Source organism: Rhinatrema bivittatum, chromosome 6 (assembly GCF_901001135.1).
Source record: "Rhinatrema bivittatum chromosome 6, aRhiBiv1.1, whole genome shotgun sequence".
In the NCBI taxonomy this organism is placed as follows: domain Eukaryota; kingdom Metazoa; phylum Chordata; class Amphibia; order Gymnophiona; family Rhinatrematidae; genus Rhinatrema; species Rhinatrema bivittatum.
The window spans coordinates 197,611,690-197,631,459 of record NC_042620.1 but is presented as its reverse complement, the minus strand read 5'-3'; the positions used below and the strand labels follow the sequence as shown (position 1 = coordinate 197,631,459).

At 43.9% G+C, this 19,770-nt stretch overlaps 1 protein-coding gene across 7 annotated transcripts in view; it reads right to left on the bottom strand.

The window, feature by feature from the left end:
• Positions 1–19,770, bottom strand: part of PIKFYVE (phosphoinositide kinase, FYVE-type zinc finger containing) — a 404,626-nt gene that overhangs the window by 258,672 nt on the left and 126,184 nt on the right. For 5 of the 7 annotated variants that reach the window (XM_029606384.1, XM_029606389.1, XM_029606385.1 and 2 more), the window contains 4 exons: positions 11,656–11,767; positions 8,037–8,184; positions 4,525–4,692; positions 1,120–1,182 (listed from right to left, as the gene is read on the bottom strand). In XM_029606384.1, coding sequence (XP_029462244.1) covers positions 1,120–1,182; positions 4,525–4,692; positions 8,037–8,184; positions 11,656–11,767 — 491 coding nt within the window. Of the gene's footprint in view, positions 1–1,119; positions 1,183–4,517; positions 4,693–8,036; positions 8,185–11,655; positions 11,768–19,770 lie in introns of all 7 variants that reach the window. The other 2 variants (XM_029606391.1, XM_029606390.1) reach the window with 2 other exon arrangements.

Below are 19,770 nucleotides of genomic sequence, written 5' to 3'. Positions count from 1 at the left end.
GGAGTTTGGGAGAGAGAGAGATGTGCATTAAAACTTACTCTTCCTCTTCTTTTTAGTAACATAAGTCCTGATTTACTAAGGCTTTTCTCCCATTCTGTGTCTAAGGGAAAAATGTTTAGTAAATGAGGCCCATAGTTGGTAAATGATGGGAGAAAGACCCAAATGGTCCTTTCACTCAGTATATATATCAATATGCATTATTTAATATGTTTTATATTATGAATGATTCTGGCATGATTATTCTTTTGTAATTATACCAATACATTTTTTATATATGGTAAATAACTGCATGTAAAAATTAAAGGAGATTGGAGGTTGAAAAGGGGTCCATGCTCTCAAAAAGATTGGGAGCCCCTACTCCAGAATAATATTTCCATGCTGACCCAGTGATTATTCCCATAACAAAAAACTCTTTAATCAAGGCCCACAACTCAAGCAAGAGAATCGCATTTGACTGGGCAGCATAACAGATGCTGGTTAGGAACGTGGAGCCCACAAGAGTGGGAAAAACAGATGAGAGCGGAAGACAATTTCTTCCATAGAAAAGGTTTGGTATGTGATGAAACACTGGACTGTGTGAAATCTTCATTTGATCAGGAAACCTGCTGTAACAGTATTCACTACTACAACAGGGCCGTGAATGTCAACAAAACGATTGCCTCCAAAGAAAGTGCCTTCAGCAGAGCAGCAGCATTCTGACAAGGGGAGAGAAATTTTCAAACAGCGCACATAGCAGTAAAGTCTATGTATACACCATACACAGAACATGCAGACTTTACCAAATGTTTTCAAAAACGTAGATGTGTAAGTTTACTTTGAAAACACTCAGGTAATTGGCTGAGTACACGCACAGCATCACTCGTGTAAAGTTACATCTCTTCTTCTTCTTATGTCCATACCTTTTAAAATCTAAAAGGTATGCAGAAAGTGCCGACTCTGGTACTAGGAATGCCTCTCCTCAGTCTGTGTAAAAGTCAGCATGAAACCGAATTATACATGGACTTATGTGCACCATGAGGGTCAATTTTAGAACAGTCATTTATGTGCATAAAACCGGGTATTTTTTGCACATAAATGGTTTTGAACATCACCCCTTTCATGTCCCAAGTTTCATTTTACCTTTGATGAAGGCATCGCTTATTGAAATCATCTGCTGTGATCCGTCCTCAGATACCAGGAACTCTGCAGCAAAGGGAGAAGAGAGGAAAAACAAAAAGTCAGAATGCTAGGATGTGCCATTATAATTAGAGAGCGTACACGCCCTCCTGACAAATGTCTAAATCTTACTCATTCAACTTAGTCACTACCATAGCAACATGCCATACAAGCTTAGGAGAGAGAAGCCTCCTCTTTGGCAAATTTCCAGCCAAAGCTGAAGAAATAAAGGTCAACAAATAAATTAAAAGGTGACACTTTCTACTGAACTAACAATGCATTTTATGACCAGTTTTTCACCAATTCTCAAAGGCCAGTCACAAATGTATTAAGTTAGTCCAATAAAAAGTTATCACACCTACAATTTGTTTTTTTGACCCTTATTTCTATATATCCAAGTAGCCTATCATGGTAACAGCACCTATCATAGTAACAGCAACCCTTCAGAACAACCTTTTTCAATACTTGATCTCTCAATTAAAATAAAGCATAGTAAGCCAAGAAGAAGACTGCAATGCTACGACGACATAAGACAGCTGTAAATATTTGTATATAATTTAGAAATGTTCATTTTCTTCCCTCTCCTGTGTCCGAAATACCTTTGCCTCGTTCTACTCCCTCCCTCGTCCCACTGCCACTCTTGTTATTCTATAAGTTATTTGTAAAGCCTGTTGCTGAATTATTGCTGTTACAATGTAAACCAATCAGATGTTCCAAACGATGAGCGGTATATAAAAAACCACTAATAAATAAATAGTATTAACTTATTTTGGAATTTTTATTGGAAGACACCAAATAAAAACTAAGTAAAACAAGTAAATAAATGAGAAAGTAAAAGTAAAAAAAAATTCTGATGTTACAAGACTGGATGTGAGGCATGTTCTGGATAAATGCAAAAATAATTTTGAAATTACATTTTTAAACAAAGAGTACATATTTCTACCATGGAACAAAGGAGAGAGAGGGCAACTACTAGAAACATGTACTTGTTTAATTATGGACAGTAACAAATTGCAGAGTTATCCTCACTCACTGGTTTCAGGGTTTTGCTAAGAAAACACACTTCTGCAAAGAGTAGTCACGGAATATGAGCAGACATTCTCCTATAAAACTCTATTATTCTTATAGCACAGCAACAAAGGCTCAGCACCTCAAGATACCTCGTTCCAGACTGATAGCGTGACACATCCCGGCCTGGATTTAGGCATAGGCAACTGCCTAGGGTGCCAAATTTTGAATGCATCAAATATCCAGGCCAAAGAGGAGCCAGCTTCTGCTTGCTTTAGATCCATGTACCAACATAGCATCAAAGGGGTGCTGCCAAGACACTCTGCCTATGGGTGCCAAAACCTTAAATCCGGTAACGGATACATCTAAAATTTATACAAGATGTTTGTATAAACTCACAGAAAATGAATTCATGATTCTATCACGTGGCCTATATTCTAAGCTTGACCTTATCAGCGCCTTGCAGAACAGTGAAGTTACTTCCTCCTCTCCAATATGGCTTGCTTTGTTCATGCACGTGAACAAGCTCCCCCCACCCATCTGATCTGATACGGTCTAGCCAGGGAATATTATTTCCTATTTATCTTTTTGGTTGCCGAAGTCATACTCGGTGTTGCCAGCCATTACCAGGGCATGCTTGCCTAAACAAATCCATCTATTCTAACATCTTACTATGCAAGCAACATAGTGTTTGGTATTTTTAAGTTGCACTCAGCTTAACATTTAAGCAGGGCTGCTAAATAATGCAAAGTCAGGAACAGCTCGGACTCATCTGTAAGTAGACTGGGATTTATAGTACTGTTTTGGTCAACATTATAGAATTAATGCATCAAAATACTTAGAGTGAGAAGAAAAAATGATAGGTGACTCAAAACACCTCAGCTGACTTGTGGTTTGTTAGCAAATCCATGAAGAGCATTTTTAAGCACAGAAAATACCCAAGCTTGCTCATGAAATGCACTTTTAATTTACATAAATGAAAACCCAAATAGTAACTTCCTTAACACCAAATAATGAACACACAACCAAGAACTCCAGCTCTTAGAGAGATCAGGATCCTTGTATTTTCAGTACCCCTATTACGTGGTACCTATCCTAATGCTACTTACTGCCATGAGCATCTGCTATTCCCTCTTCTTTTCTGCAGCAGCTCTAATTATTGTTAGGGTATGATTCATCAAGGGTGTCCCCAACATGAGAAAAATGCTTGATGAATCAGGACCCAACTCACTATCTACCAGCTTGACAAGATCATTGTTTCCTTTCAGTTCAGCCACACAATTTCTAAAATGAATGGAATGCAACATATCTGGAAAAAGAACACCAAATTAGAAAGAAAATAAATCCAGGATAACATAGCTTCAAAACCAAAAACAAAAGGATCCAAAGATGGAGCAAGAACATGAGTAGGCATGTAAAATGGACTGTTAAGTAAAATGTCAGCCTGTAGCCAAAAGCTCTGATACTACAAAATGAAAACAGCAGCACTGCACCACATTCTCATCCAAGAAAATGAGGGAGACAACACATCCCCAAAAGAACAACTAGAGGGGAAGAAGCAATGCCCTGTGTTGTGACATAACTACTGTGGCGTCCCTTAGCACCCAGGCACACGACCTCTACGCACTTGCATACACTGTTTCAGAGGAGCCCCGTCAGAGGCCGGTGATAAAATCTATTTTTATGCAGGCCACTTCCATCTTAAGTCCCTTGTCCTTGGACTGACTGAAGCGGCAGTGTTCACAGTCACTAAGCAGATAAGATTAGTGTCTGTCTTCTGTCTGTCTGTCTGGCATTTTGTCTGCATGTTTATGCTATTTACAAATTTATTATTGTAACCCACCAAGAGCAAGCAAATTCAGACCGGCAGAAAATAAATTCAAAATGTAAACAGTGCTAGTTGTAGCACTTTGTCTAAGAACAAACTTGGTTAATGACCAGATCACTGGGAAGATCCTAGAAAGTCAAACTCTAGGCTTCCAGCTACTTTGGCAATGTATGAATAATTGGCTGTAGACATCAGTGGGAGGTGCCTCACAGTAACAGCAGCAGAGGAATGGCTGAAAGCCTGAGCAAGGAACTGATTAGACATGGATACAAAATATTCCTGAGTAAAAACAGAAATCTTACAAACCTCCCCTGGCCAGACCCAAAAAAAAAAAAAAACCCCAAACAAAAAGAAAAAAAAAGTAGATATTCAAAATTCCCGGATGCATATGAATATCGTAAGGTGTTTTTTCTGGAAAATAATGTAAATAAAATTTCCAAAACAAGACAAGCAGTCACTGGAGGCCACACTGCCACCATATCCTTTTCCCCGGGGCCTAGCTCTTCAACCTGCATGAGCTCCGTACCTCCTACCTTTCTGGTCGGCGGGGTGTGGGGGCACGTGCGGGTACTTGGAAGGCTTCTTGATGTGGAAGTTGACGTTGTCCAGCTCCACATTAAGGCTGATGGAGGCGGCAGAGTCACTGTCCATGGCAGACTGGAAGCTGCTGACTGACGTGCGCTTGCTGGGGCTGCCAGAATCTTTCGTGGGCAGGAAGGGAAGAGCAGGGAGAGGAGGGAAAGGTTTACACAGGAGCCATGAGGGGTTGTTGGGAGGGAAGGGAGAAAAACTTTAATATACAAAACCCAGACCCCAGGGACACAACTAAGGATTACATTTTTTTTTTTTGAGGAGGGGGCTCTTTTCTATTCTTTTTGGCATAGAAGTTTCTTCCTGCTCAATCAGGAGATGTTACTATTAAGCGATGGCTGAGAAACACCCTCCCCTTGGAGCTATGAAAGATGCCTTCACAACATCCCCAACCCTGGCTGGCCTGGAGAGTTAAGTGGCGGCTCAGAGTCTTCCACGCCGTGGCACACAGCACTGCTGCTAAACCCACCAGACCCAATCCTTCTTTGCTATTTTTATAGTAAATTTAGTACTTGTGAAATTGACAGCGCTGGAAATCAAAGTCCTTTGTTTATCCACAGAGTGGTTATAGCACTGGCAGTGGCAGTACAAGCTTCCCCATTCTGCTCTGCCAACATGCCACAGACCAACAGGAGGCGCCACCTCCTAGGGTGAGAGGCCAAGACATTCATGTTCTTGCCTCTACTGAGAGAACCAATATTAGTGGCAACTAAACAGGGAGGAGGAGACATGTCAATGCTGGCATTTTGGACAATGAGCATTGTCGGCGTAACAAAATGTCAGGCAATTTTGGTCTAACTTGGTCAAACTGGTCTCAGATACCTCTTTTATTACATAGATGTGCCAGTTAAACACAGCTGTGGAAACTCCTGCAGGACCTCACAGGATTTGGGGGTTCCTTTTTCACATATTTAAATGGTAGAGAAGATCAAGAAACACTTTCAATATCCCTTTTCAGAAATTTAGTGGTTTGGCATGTTTTATCAATGCTCACTCGTTTGCATCTAAAAGTTCAAGCCCTTAGGTATAATTTGTTTACATTCTGAAAAATACACCATGCATGTACTTTTTAACAAAGCTTTCAACTACCTGCAGGTCATAAACAACCAACCAGCTGAACAGAGAAAGAGCTGAAGGCAGACTAAAAAGAACCTTCAATTACATTTTCTATCACATGTACTATCTATCCATGATCATGCCGGCTCTGGAAATGAACGGATTATTTTTTTCTCTATGCTAGAATACAAGCAACAAAATAAACAGTGTAAAACAAAGTTAACAGATTGCCCAAGTTTGCAAGTAATTAAAATATGTAAATATCTGACTCCTGTACAAATGGGGTTTTTACGCAAATTGGTACTTGATTAAACCTTAAACACATCTACCTCCTCCATCCACTGCTCAATATTTCAAAAAGCACAGACAGCAGGTGGCTAATATTCACCTTGCAGCAAATGAATATGTTGCCAAGAGGATTTTTTTTTTTTTTTTTTTAATTTCTTCCTTTTTAATTGCTCCCCTGCTTGCTGAAAGCAGCCAAATTCAGGACAGGGTCACACACGGCCTCTCATGGAATGAGCTTTGTTTCATGCAGTGTGTGTGATGTCATCCGTCACATTACAGCCAACATGGACCACTCAAACAGCAGAAGTACGTGAAGCAATTTGCAACTCGCTTGCTCACATGTCTGCTCCTAGAGGTTCAAGGATGTTTTAGGCAGGCAAGCTTGAAGAGTTCCAGAGGTAAGTTGACAGTAATGTAAGTGTCTGTGTGTACTTTTGAAAGACTCTCCAGTACAAAGAGGGCACACTTCTTTTAAAATAATCTTGAGCCCTCCATTAAAATTACTTTTCTCCAAGCATATGTCTGTTCGCTTGCCTTCCATACAAGTTATAATTCTGTATGTCATACCCAACAGCAGCAAATTAAAAAAAAAAATCTGTTGGAATGAATGAAAACCACTATATCAAAAGTCACACCTCGAAAATCAAATCCAACTCTACGAATTACTAAACAGAATAAAGGCAAAACCTGTTTTCAAAGATATTAAACATTTCTCTAACCTTTAAAAAAAAAGTCATCAGAGAACTAATAACTGGGCAAGCCAAAATTTCCCCTGGAATTTAGATGCCAAGGGCCAAACTGTTCTGTGGACAGCAGGTGAACTGCAAGCTCTCCGCAGTTACCAGCTGCCTGACTTGGGAGCTCTGAGAGCTTGCCTAAGAGGTTTGGGAAACACAAGAACAAGCCAGCTGTGAACCTAGAGTAACAGAGCAACCAAGTCCAAACCTCTACAGGAATAAATCAGTAACCAGCTGCTCGCTGAAACAGAGTGCTGTTTTCTTGTCAGGAGGCCGTTTGTACTTGAGGATGCAAATAGTCCAGTTTTGCATGAACTGAATATGTAGTAATAAACGGTCAACAAATAAGATGATACTTTTATTTCTACACATTAAACATGGCAACCAAACCAATTTATTAAACATGAATTGAACGAAATCTATTGGATAAGTTTATTGCACTTTATTTTCTGATTAACTAACTAGAAGGCTATGGGCTGACAGGCTTCCTATTAGAATTAATAGCTTTTTAGAATTGTACCTAAGGCAGACAGCAGTAATTCAGTACCTGGGAGTTGGATGTTTGAAACCTTTATTTTATGTTTTGTTGTAATAAATACATAATGCTGAATACACATTAAAAACCCGCTCCTACTTAATAATACTATGGCTGAGGACTGCGTCACATCAAGTATTTACAAATGCCTGGGATTTGACAACTGGATTACTAAATATGAAGTCCCTGATTTCCTGACCTCTTAATAATCTGACCTGCAATCACAATCCAATAAATATGGCCCTGCTGGAAGACATCCAGATTATGGGTTGGATTTAAATTAATCTCAACCCATCTTTCAAATTCAGACAGCTGTGCATCATAACACAATTTACCTCTGTTCTGGGCTTGCGGCTCCTCAGTAGCCTTTTCCACATTATCTCACTGCTGCACTTGAAACAAGAGTGCCAGGAGCCTTTATTTTTGGCTTACCCTTGGCCAGGTGGCTTTACAGTACATACTGAATATGATGAAATCCTTGCTAAATCAGTTCCTTTGTGTTCTCCTTCCTACGACAGTGGCAGCTTAAGTTCTCCAGCCCCAGCATGTTCTCCAGCTGAACTGGGAGGTCTCACGCCACAGTGACACCGGAGACTCTCCCCCATCTTGGGGGACTGTTGGCATTGTGCTCCCAAGGTGCCAGGCCTGAAAACTAACCTACAGGTTTCATGTTATCATTGGGCCATTAGTTTTATTGCCACATTCTAAACTAAAATGATTTCATTATTATATGAGAGGTAAATCTGAAATGCATTTGGAGAAAAAGCTTGACCGTTCTCCTTTAATATTAAATACTAGATATATTTTTTTCCAGGGAAGGATAAAAGTAGGAACTTACTAGCCAAGTTATCTTCTCCTTCATCAGCGATCTGCTCAGTGTCACTGTCGTCAAACTTGATATCCTTGAACCAGGATGGCTCAGAATGGCCCTCCACAGAGTTCACAGAATCACTGTCTGGAGAGGGTGTCTCTGAGAACTCTGTACTCTGAAAGAGTAGAAGCAGGATGAAGTTACTACCAGAAGAGTAAAAGTGTACCAACCTATCAGAGAAGCTTAATGACAAGCACAGGCTAAGGATAAATAAGTCCAGACTATCCATGAGTATATTTCCCCACAGAGAAGGGTATCATAAGTGGAGGGGGGGGGGGGGAGAAGAAAAGAAAAAAAAAAGACTCTACTTGACAATTTGGCCTTCTTCGGGTGCCAAAATCCCCTAAACACGTACTATATGTGAGAGTCAGGAAAACAAAGGTGAATGGGCCCCTCATTTCTCCACAATCATTGCTGATATCATTTAAAAGACTGTTAAAAGTTAACTGCAGCAAATTACAACTTTCCAGAGTACATGAAAGTGACTAGAATATGACGGAAGGTATGGAAAACAACAGTATTATACACTATTGTCTATGCACATTTTGATTTAATGAACACTTTCCCAATACATGGAAAACGTACACTCTCAGTCTGAGAATTAGCTAAATGCACCCTCAATGAGAGATGCAAGATTGACATCCACTCAAAACCAGGCTTATGCGAGTATGATACCAGACCTATGAAAAAATTGCCAAAAGATTTAGAATTGGCAAGTGATTTCATGTTCTTCAGATACACACCCACTAAAATTATGGCTGTTGTGCAACAGCTGTATGATTAGCTTCTTTGATGCTGAACTGAATCAGAACTTGGCTTCAAAGCAGTGGCCAAAGGATGCATATTAGTTTGTTTTTTTATTTAATCTTTGAATAAAGTTAACAATAATACAAATTCCTCATATAATACTACATACAAGATCTCAAACAGCCCCAAAAACTCCCCTCCCCTTCCCACTCTCCCATTTTTTCAAATCATAAAACTTAATCCATTTTTCAAATGGCCGCCAAATTTTCCTAAAAGCAGCTAACCTGTTAAGCAGTTGTCAACAGTGCGGGACTGCTCAGATCTGGGGTGCTACCAGATAAGGACATGGCTGACCCGTCCTCCGACTTGGAGGGGCCAAGCTTGGAGAAGTTCTGAGAGTCCCAGCCCTCTCTGGGCTTCCTCACAGTGCTGACGCAGGAAGGATTCTAGGTCAGATAGTACAGCCCTAATATAGTAGGCAGCACAAAGGGAGTGCGGCTTGTGCTTTTTGTTGTCGGAGCCATAGTTAACTGTAGCTTGTACATGCAGTCAGCACCTGAGCTAGAGCGCGCACAAATCCGCCCCGACTCGCGTAAGTATAAGCGTCCTGTTGTCCGCGAATGTATGCGTCTACTTACGCATGCGGTTATGTACATAATTATGCGCACAGGTGTGCATGCACTTATGCTCACGTTAGGCGAACAACAGAGTTGGTCCGTACTGCGCATACCGACAGTCAATGGGGGAAAATGGCACCGCACCAAACTGCACACAAGATGGTACCGCCACAACCTGCCACGTGGAGTGCTCACAGAGTCTGAAGCTGGGCCTAGCCCATCGGGGGACTGCTCAACCCGCTCGGAAACCCCCTCCCCTTGCCCTAATGGGATCGGGAACGTCATCGGTACAGCGTGCCGAGCAAGGAGACCAGAGGAAGGACTTACCGAAGCCCTTCCAAGTCTCTGAATCAGAGGAGTTCTTCTTTACTTACCTGGGCTCAGCGCTTACCGGCTGAGTACAAAGATGGTTTCTGGCTGCAGGGGGAGAGGGCTTTGGCCGTCACCGCTGCGCTCGGCTTCCTGCACCTGCTGCCTTTCATCTGCTTCAGCAGCAAAGTCCACATTGGGAACCGGCTACCGGGCCAAGGCACACCTCTGAGGGATCTCGTAAATCACCTCAGGAATTCTCATCTGGGGGAAGGACCTTTAGGTATCACCGCAGGAGAGCGGGGCTCGAGCTTTCTCCAATTTAAAGGTAAAATTTCCTCTTCTAAAGAGAACTGTGTTCCCGATAGGGAAGGCACAATCCGGAGAGATACTAAATGGCTGAGGTCACTGCAGGGGTACATCTAGGGTGTCACTTTGAAACCTGACTCAGTCTCCATCTGCTAGCAGGGGAGCACATAATCCATTGGTCCAGAGTCCATCTAGCTACACGCTAAAAAACCCACATTTTCTCCCATGCCAACTTGTAAGGACATTTCCCCACCAGATGTGCTAAAATAATTTGCATAAATTAGATATTAAACTTTTAGTCATAGTGAATTTAGTACAGAGTTTTTCAAGAGGGGAAATAGCCTTGCATATTTGCTATTCTAAATAGTGACTTGCTTGCAGAAATGCAAACAACTCAGAATTATGCAAATCATATATACCCTTAAACACTGAAAATTCTAAGCAGCCCTGCCTATTCACAAATAGAACAAATTTAACCTGTTCTCTTCCCATCTTTGATGCCTGCCCATGAAAAAAGCACTCATTGTTCCTTATAGGGGGTCAAAGGAGAATATTTTCGCCGGGATAACAACTTCCTTCGAACAGAGTGCCATAATCGAATCGTATGTTTAGTAAATGGGTTCGCCCGAAGCTTAGGAGATCAATTCATCTTAAGAACCCGAGATAGTCAGTCAATGAGATACCCTGCAAGAAATGTTGCTCAGTCTCTACCCATTGCTTAGGATTCATTTTATTTTGCCATTCAATCATAGCCCTCATTTGGGCTGGCTTTAATCATTCTTCTACCCAAGATATACCCAGGATCCCACTGACCAAATATTTTCAAATATAAGCACACCATAAGCATGCAGATTTTTTTTTTTCATCTAGTGCAGTGGTATTCACTCTCAGCCCTTGAGGGCCATCAACATGACAGGTTTTCAGGACATCCCTAATGAATATGAATGGCTTGATTTGCATGAACACTGCTTCCATTCTTATGCAAATCTCTCATATGAACATTCATTAGGAACATCTTGAAAACCTGACCTGTTGGTGGCCCTCGAGGTCTGGGAGTGAATATCACTGACCTAATGAATGCAGTGCTCACGAAAAGTGCTGGATTGACTACACTGAAAAGTGAAATCCATTTCTAACAGAAGACATATCAATAACAGCGACAGTGCAAATTAACTCAAAGGGTGAGATGGTTATTAAATAAGCATGCCTGTTCAATCTGATCTTTTTGTTAAGACTGCCAACAATGCTGCCAATTAGTGACTAATTGTAATATTGGATTTTAGCGCTCTGCACGTCAATTAGGAAATTGACAGAGAACACCAACTTCTTTCATATAGACCATAATAAAAGCTTTCACTATGGTAATGACTGTCACTATCTGCCTGAGCTGAAATAAACTAGGATTTAGAGGTGAAAAACTGTGTTACCCCGTTTCTCTTTCTTTGAGTCATTCAGTCCCAGCATGAAAACATCTCAAATCTATCACTAAAATAGAGGCAACAAGTTGTATAGGATTGCAGAGTGAAATAACATGTCTCCAACAAAAAAATAATATTGTTCAGTCTTATGACCCCCTTTAGTAGTGGTTTCAGAAGTTGCTGTACCTGCAGCGGCCTATAGAGGGCATATTCATCCCTAAAAAGCTGATCATGATGCGTGACACAATCCAGCCAGCGGCCATCCACAAGAGCTTGCCCAATTGCTATGGCTTGTGCTCTAAAGGGAATGCAAAAAGAGCTTTAGATGTTTTATTATTTTATTAAAGAACAAAAGATTGGATCTTCTCATAATTTAGCACAATTTGTTTTAAGTGATCAATAAAGCAACAGCACAAGTTATAACTAAAATCAGTGCAGGCAGAAGATGTGCAGGCTTCTCCTACCCAGCACATCATGGTTCTGACTTGCATTTCCACAGACTGAAATAAGATCAAAGAGTAGGCAACTCCAATCCTGAAATACTACAAACAGGTCTGATTTTCAAATCATCTACATCAAATATGCATATTTGCATACAATGGAAGCAATAGACATATACCTCATGGATATTCATTGTGGATATCCTGAAAACCAGACTTGTGAGTGGCACTCCAGGACCAGAGTTGCCTATCCCTACTGTATGGTCTGAGCAATGAACTAACAATGGTCATTTTTTGGCCTGTTGGCCATTAGGGATGTGCATTTGTTGCAACATTCATTTCATTCGTTTCGACAGTAAAGGAAAATTTTCCTTTCCCTGTACGTACCCGGAACAGTCCAGACAGTGGGATGTACCAAAACTTCCCTAAACAGGGTGGGACCAAGACAGTCCCGCTCGAAGTACCTGTCTGCCAAAAGAGCCAAAGACTGGCGTCTGAACATTGAGGCAATAATGACACGCAAAGGTATGTAGGGTTTTCCAAGTAGCTGCTCTGCAGATTTCTTGCAACGAGACTGACTGATTCTCCGCCCAAGAGATAGCCTGAGAATGTAAAGAGTGAGCTTTTAAGCCCTCCAGAACCGAACAGCCCCGACAAATATATGACGACGCAATTGCCTCTTTTAGCCAGCGAGCGATAGTAGCTTTAGAAGCCTTATTCCCCTTACTTGGCCCACTCCATAAGACAAAGAGATAATCAGAGACTTGAAAATCATTCGTCACCTGCAAATATTGCAGTTGGACCCTCTTCACATCAAGGCGCCATAGATCCGTGCCAGGCGTGTTCGCAATGTCCTCCGGAGAAAAAGCAGGGAGCTCCACTGACTGATTTACATGAAAGAAGGACACAACCTTTGGCAGGAAGGATGGGACTGTTTTGAGGGAAACACCTGAATCAGAAAGGCGAAGGAAAGGCTCCCTACAAGACAGGGCTTGGAGCTCGGACACTCTCCAGGCTGAGCAAAGAGAGACCGGAAAGACAGTCTTAAGGGTCAGATCCTTAAGTGTGGCTCGCCGAAGGGGTTCGAAGGGCACCTTGCAAAGAATGCAGAGAACCAAGTTAAGGCTCCACGATGGACAAGTAGCCCAGACAGGCGGGTTCAAGTTCTTAGCCCATCTGAGGAACCGAATGACATCTGGATGGGTCGCCAATGCGTAACCATCGACCCACCCAAGGAGGGAACCAAGCGCCAAAACCTGTACCCGCAAGGAATTGAAAGACAAACCTTTGGAGAGACCATTCTACAGAAAGGAGAGAACCTGGGACACCGAAATCTTATGCACCGGAACTCTGGACTCAGCGCACATAGTCTCAAAAACTCTCCATACCCGAATATAAGCCAGAGAGGTAGAAGTCTTATGGGCCTGCAACAGAGTGGAGATAACCTCCTCCTTATAACCCTTCGCTTTTGTCTAGCCAGGCCGCTAGACAAAAGCGATCCGCCTGATCGAAAAATACTGGACCCTGTTGAAGCAGGTTTGGCATATGGCCAAGGCGGAGAGGACTGTCCGTAGCGAGGTTCACCAGATCCACGAACCACAGTCTCAGAGGCCACTCCGGCACCACGAAGTCGACCGGCCCCCTGTGCAGTTCTATTCTTCTGAGTACCTTTCCCACCAGAGGCCAAGGTGGGAACACAAAGGAGGACGTCGTGAGGCCAGGGTAGGACCAGTGCATCCACTCCTTCCGAGCAGTGCTCTCTTCTGCGGCTGAAGAATCTGGGGGCCTTTGCATTGCTCAGAGTAGCCATCAGGTCTAAGTGAGGGACCCCCCACTTGTGCACGATCAAATCCATAGCCTCTTCGGACAGCTCCCACTCTCCGGGGTCTAGATGCTGACGACTCAGGAAGTCGGCTTGAGTGTTCTCCTTCCCCGCAATGTGGGAGGCTGCTAGCCGTTCCAGATGGCACTCTGCCCAGGCTAGCAGCTTGCTGGCTTCCAGGGCAACCCGACAACTCCTGGTGCCCCCTTGGCGATTGATGTAAGCTACCATGGTGGAATTGTCAGAGAGGACTCACACAGCTTTGTGATGGCTCAAGGGCAGAAAAGTCTTGAGAGCCAGATGGACCTCTCGGGTCTCCAGATGATTGATGTGCCACTGAGACTGGATTGGGGTCCATCGTCCCTGGGTAGACTGATTCTGACACACCACTCCCCAGCCGGAAAGGCTAGCATCTGTTGTCACAACAATCCACTGAGGTTGTCTGCAAGGGCATCCCCTTCAACAGGGGAGCGAGAGGGAGCCACCGTTGAATGCTGTCGATGATAACATCGGAAAGTGGTAAGGGTGTCTGAAAAGACCGGCTTCCAGCAGGATAGCAAAGCTTTCTGCAAAGGACGCATATGCGCAAAGGCCCAGGGAACCAAATCTATAGTTGAAGTCATAGTGCCCAGAACCTGGAGATAATCCCAGGCCGTGGTGACCGTGAGAGATAACAGATGTTGCACTTGACCCAAGAGCTTCAGTGCACGGGCCTCGGGTAACAGAACTTTGCCCACACGAGTGTTGAAGCATGCTCCTAAGAATTTGAGGACCTGAGAGGGCTTGAGGTTGTTCTTTGAGAAATTGACTATCCACCCGAGGGAGGTGAGAACTGACAAGACCCGGTTGACTGCTATCACGCACAAGTCCTCCGACTTTGGCCGAATGAATCAGTTGTCCAGGTACGGGTGGACTAGGATTCCCTCCCACTGGAGGAAGGCCGCCATTACCACCATGATCTTGGTAAATGTGAGTGGCACGGTGGCGAGACCGAATGGGAGTGCTCGAAACTAAAACTGTTGTCCCAGGATGTTGAGACAAAGAAATCTCTGGTGTTCCTGGTGGATCGGGATGTGAAGGTAGGTCTCCATCAGGTCGAGAGAGGCAAGGAACTCCCCTGTACGAACCGCCGCTATGACCGCCCTCAGGGTCTCCATCTGAAAATGGGAAACCTTGAGGGCCTTGTTGACTCTCTTGCGGTCCAGGATCAGTCGAAAACAGCCATCCTTTTTGGGGATGACGAAGTAGATGGAATGCTGGCCGGATCCCTGTTCTTGGAGGGGGACCGGGACTATGGCACCGAGCGCTTGAAGCCTATCGAGAGTCTGGCACACTGCTGGGCGCTTCCAAATTCCGCAGGGAGAGATCAAGTAGAGGTCTGGGAGATCCCAAGCAAACTAACACATAGCCTTTCGATTACTTCGAGGACCCACTGATCCAAAGTAATTTTGGCCCATTCCTCGAGAAATAGGGACAGCCGTATCTCATTGTGAGGACTTTGCGGCGGTGCCTTGATGGGTACAGTCTCGAAAGGGCCATCTGCCCCGAAAGGAGTGAGACCATGCTGGAGACCTAGTGGACGTGTTTCGTTGAAAAGTTCCACACGGCTTGTTGTACCTGCGCTGCCCCCGGAAACGAGAGCACGACTGAAAACAAAAAAAGATCTGGACTGCTTGGGGGCGGTCCTTCGGTAGCTTATGAACCTTGTCACCCAAGGATTTGATAAGCTGGTTCAGGTCCTCGCCAAAAAGTAACTTGCCCTTGAAGGGTAGCGTGCCCAACTGCGATTTAGAAGAGGAGTCTGAAGCCCAATTGTCTGGCTGACACCGCTGAGACCATAGCTCTGGCTTGCACCCTGAGGAGATCATCGAGAGTATCAGCCCCATACGCATTCGCGCCTTCCAGCCTTTCTGCCTGTTCCGTCTCTGCAAATGGGAGGTCCCGGGTGCTGAGTAATTGTTGAACCCACATGAGGCTTGCCCACTGCATGAGACTGCTACAGACTATAGAGATCGAATCCAGAGCTCAGCCAGGACTGCAGGAATGAGGGGTTCCAACTTCTCCCTCTGGAACAGAAATACCACCTGAGGGTCATCACCCTCCAAAGAAAACTGTTTCCCTTGCTCTTCATCCATGCCCCCCCACACAGGAGGGGGAGGAGAGGCTCCTGCACCTGCAGCCGCACTGCCCGGTACGTCCGGAGCGGCAGACCCTCCTGAAACCACCAAGCCTTTTAACTTTGCGACCCTTAGAGACGCGGGAACATCAGCACGCTTGGCTACCTTGGGGGACAGTCCCTGCGTAGGTCTGACTGGCAAGGCACCACACCTTGCAGAGACCTGGAAGCCAAAAAGGCTTTATGCATAAGGAGGACAAAATCTAAAGAACAGGAATCAGAATCAACATCCTGATCTCCTGGAAAAGCAGGGTCCTCCTGTAAAAAAAAACCTGAGCCTGATCTGCATTCTCATCAGGAGTTGCAGGGACTGGATACAATATTGGAGGAAGTTCCCCCTCCCCCACAGCCATTGCCTGAGCTGCATGACATGTGCTTATGATGGCTGCCGTCCCTGCACTGAGGGAGAAAGGATCAGCTCTGAGCTCCTGCGGAGCCTGACGTTTTTGAGCCCCACAAGGCTTGGCTATTGCTGCAGACCCTGAAAAAGAGCTGCCCTTCCCCCCTGGAAGGCGCCTCGAGCAAATCCCAGTCCTAGAAAGCCATGCGTCCGATTCCCCACTTATGCACCAGGATGGCTGCGGCATGATGGGGGAAAAACACAGATAAAAAAAAAAAAGACATGAAGAAATCGGCCAAAAACACGGCGATTCAGGTGGGCAGGGGTCCTGGATTACAGCTGACCAAAAAAGAAAAATTTTCAAAAAATTTTTGTTTTGGGGGGTTTTTTGTTTTTTTTTTTACACAGTGCTCAGACACACATGGGTGAAGAGAGGGACTGGACCACCAGTAATCACTTTCCCAGCTGCTTACCTTGCTGGCACCTGCAATGAAAAGCGCGGGTAAGCTGTGCCTCCGATGGTCTTTTTTTTTCTTTTCAAAGAAACAAGCAGAGGAATGGGAGCCTCTCTGCTAAAAGACCTGAGGCAGGCGCGAAAAGGGAGAGTGACTGGACCACCAGTATCACCCCTTTAAGCCAGGCAAGTGGTCACCGGGAAGAGGGGTCCCAGGCTGAGTACTCAAGGGGAAAATCCCTTGTCTCACATAGACAAGAAGTTTGATTTCCTTCAAATTATTATTTATTTATTTTTTTACATATAGAAATTAATCAATACTTGCTTGATCCTGGAAACAATCAGAAGGAGAAAGAAAGAAATCACCACAGTGTGGAAAACAGAGAAAGCTAGGGAACCGCAGGTTCAACTGCCTGCCTCTGCTGGGAGACAGAGAAATATTGAAGGGACGCAGGGTGAACACTGTCCTGATATGGATACCTTTTCAGTTTTTCTCTGTCTCCCTCTGCTGGACAGGAGGCTCAACCCACCGTCTGGACTGATCTGGGTACTACCAGGGAACGTGTATCTCGCGAATGGGTAGCAGGTGCACCAATCAGATGGTATGAGTATACATCTACTGCAGACTACATACGCGTGTACACCACCTGTTTTGTGCATTTACTCTTCATTTGTGAGATACATGTGTACTGCCGAAATGAATGGAGCAACGAATGCACATCCATATTGGCCCATGACTGAGAACCTGTACAAATACTGGGTTACTGCTCAGTCACCCAATCCCATTGGGGACATGTTGTTACAGCCATTGTCAAAGTAGGATAAATCTCAGTCTACATAAATGATAGAAACCATCAGGTCCATATTCAGTAGGGTTGGCAAGTGGCAAAGTTATCCAGATAATTTCACAGGTAACTTTAAATCTAACCAGTTATATTCTACATATAGCCAGTTAGGTTTACCCAGATAACCTGAATCTTAACCAGCTATATTCAGAATACAGCCGGTTAATCGTTTAAAAAAAATAAATAAATTAATAAGCATCCTTCCTAGTCAGCAGGCCGGATCCTCCTCCACCCAACCCTAAAATAAGTAAAAAAGAGTATTAATACACAGCATTTCAGCCTCCTCACAAGAATGTTTAAAAAGCTGTGGACTATAGAAACCTAAGAAGCCTCTCTCCTTCCCCCCGATATAGAAAATGTCATGTGGGCTCTGGTCCCCCTACCTCGCACCCCAACCTTCCCATGTGCTTTATACTTTTTTTTTTGGGGGGGGGGGGGAAGGGGAAGAAATGGACTAACCAGTTAGCTCAGAAGATTTTTTTTTCTTTTAATTAACCTAAGAACATAAGATCTGCCGTACTGGGTCATACAGAATCCACCAAGCCCAGTATCCTGTTTCCAAGTACCTGGCCAGATTAAAATAGTAAATACATTCCCATGCTTCTAATGCCCAGCATCAAGCAGTGGCTTTGCCCAAATCTACCTGGAAAAGGCTTTTCCTCCAGGAACCTGTCCAAACTTTTTTTTTTTAAACCCAGCTACACTGTGTGTGTCTTTACCACACCTTATGGCAATGAATTCCAAAGCTTAATTGTGCATATTTTCTACAATTTGTTTTAAAAGTGCTACTTAGTAACTTCAAGTAGTGTCCCCTAGTCTTTTTAGTTTTTGAAAGAATAAACGGCCGATCTACATTTACCCACTCATGATTTTACAGATCTCTATCATATCTTCACACCACCAAATATATAGTGCTAGCTAGTCAGATAAGTTTATATAAAAGTTTACCCAGTAGCTGAATATGGACCTCCTGGAGTTTGTCTAAGTCCCAACTGAGCCAGACATGCTCCTTTGAATATGGATCTCCATGTGTACTAACTGATTACGTAGCAGATGGTACTCATTTAAATGTGGGTATGATTCTGGTACTTTCTAAGCTAAAATAGTTTTTGGCATTTGTGACCCACGCACACCAGCAAAGGTCCTGCTCCCTGAATATGACTCACTTGGCCATTCGCTAGAAAGGACAGGGAAAACCATTTCATTTGAAATACTGTCCAGTTTCTGTCTCTGTATTTCAGCTCTGGAAATCTCATGAACAAAAAGTGGTTTCAAACTATGAGGTGAGAACTAGGCTGGAAACATCAATGTCATTACAGTTAACATATATATAAGGCTCCAACTCCTAATAGCAGAACTCCATCAGAAAAAGCTACTACCTGATTTCCCTTCTTCCCCCCCAACCCAGTCCCCACTTGCCTGCTTGTGCTGCTTTTCCTCCATTCATTTCTCTGTGATACCACTTTCCCTTGCTCTATCCAGACCCCAGCTCTGTTTATGCAATAGACTATAGGTAATTTGCCAAATAGAAAAGCAAATGTTGCTTACCTGTAACAGGTGTTCTCACAGGACAGCAGGATGTTAGTCCTCACATATGGGTGACATCACAGGATGGAGCCCAATCACGGAACACTTCTGTCAACGTTTCCAGAACACTTCTGTCAAAGTTTCCAGAACTTTGACTGGCCCCTACTGAGCATGCCCAGCATGGCACTAACCCTGCAGCCAGCAGGGGTCCCCTTTCAGTCTTGTTAAAAAGCTACAGGTAGTGCTTAAAATAAAATAAGAAAACGTTACGAACCCAACACTGCGGGGCGGCGGGCAGGTTTCGTGAGGACTAACATCCTGCTGTCCTGTGAGAACACCTGTTACAGGGAAGCAACATTTGCTTTTTCACAGGACAAGCAGGATGGTAGTCCTCACATATGAGTGAGTACAGAGTTGAGGATGTCCGAGCATGCACCAAATGCACGCAGGCGTGCAAGGCACTAGGCCTGGAATGAAATTTGGCCGAGGGCATCCTGAACACTACCGGGCAGGCGGATGGGTGTTGGTACGTCACATTGTAAATAGGTTGCGCAAGACAGATTGACCGAAGATGGAATCTTGTCTTCCGGCTGTGTCTAAGCAATAATGGGTTGTAAAAGTATGGAGAGAACTCCAGGTGGCAGCCCTGCAAATATCAGGAAGCGGTACCGAGTGTAGGTGTGCTACTGAAGTCGCC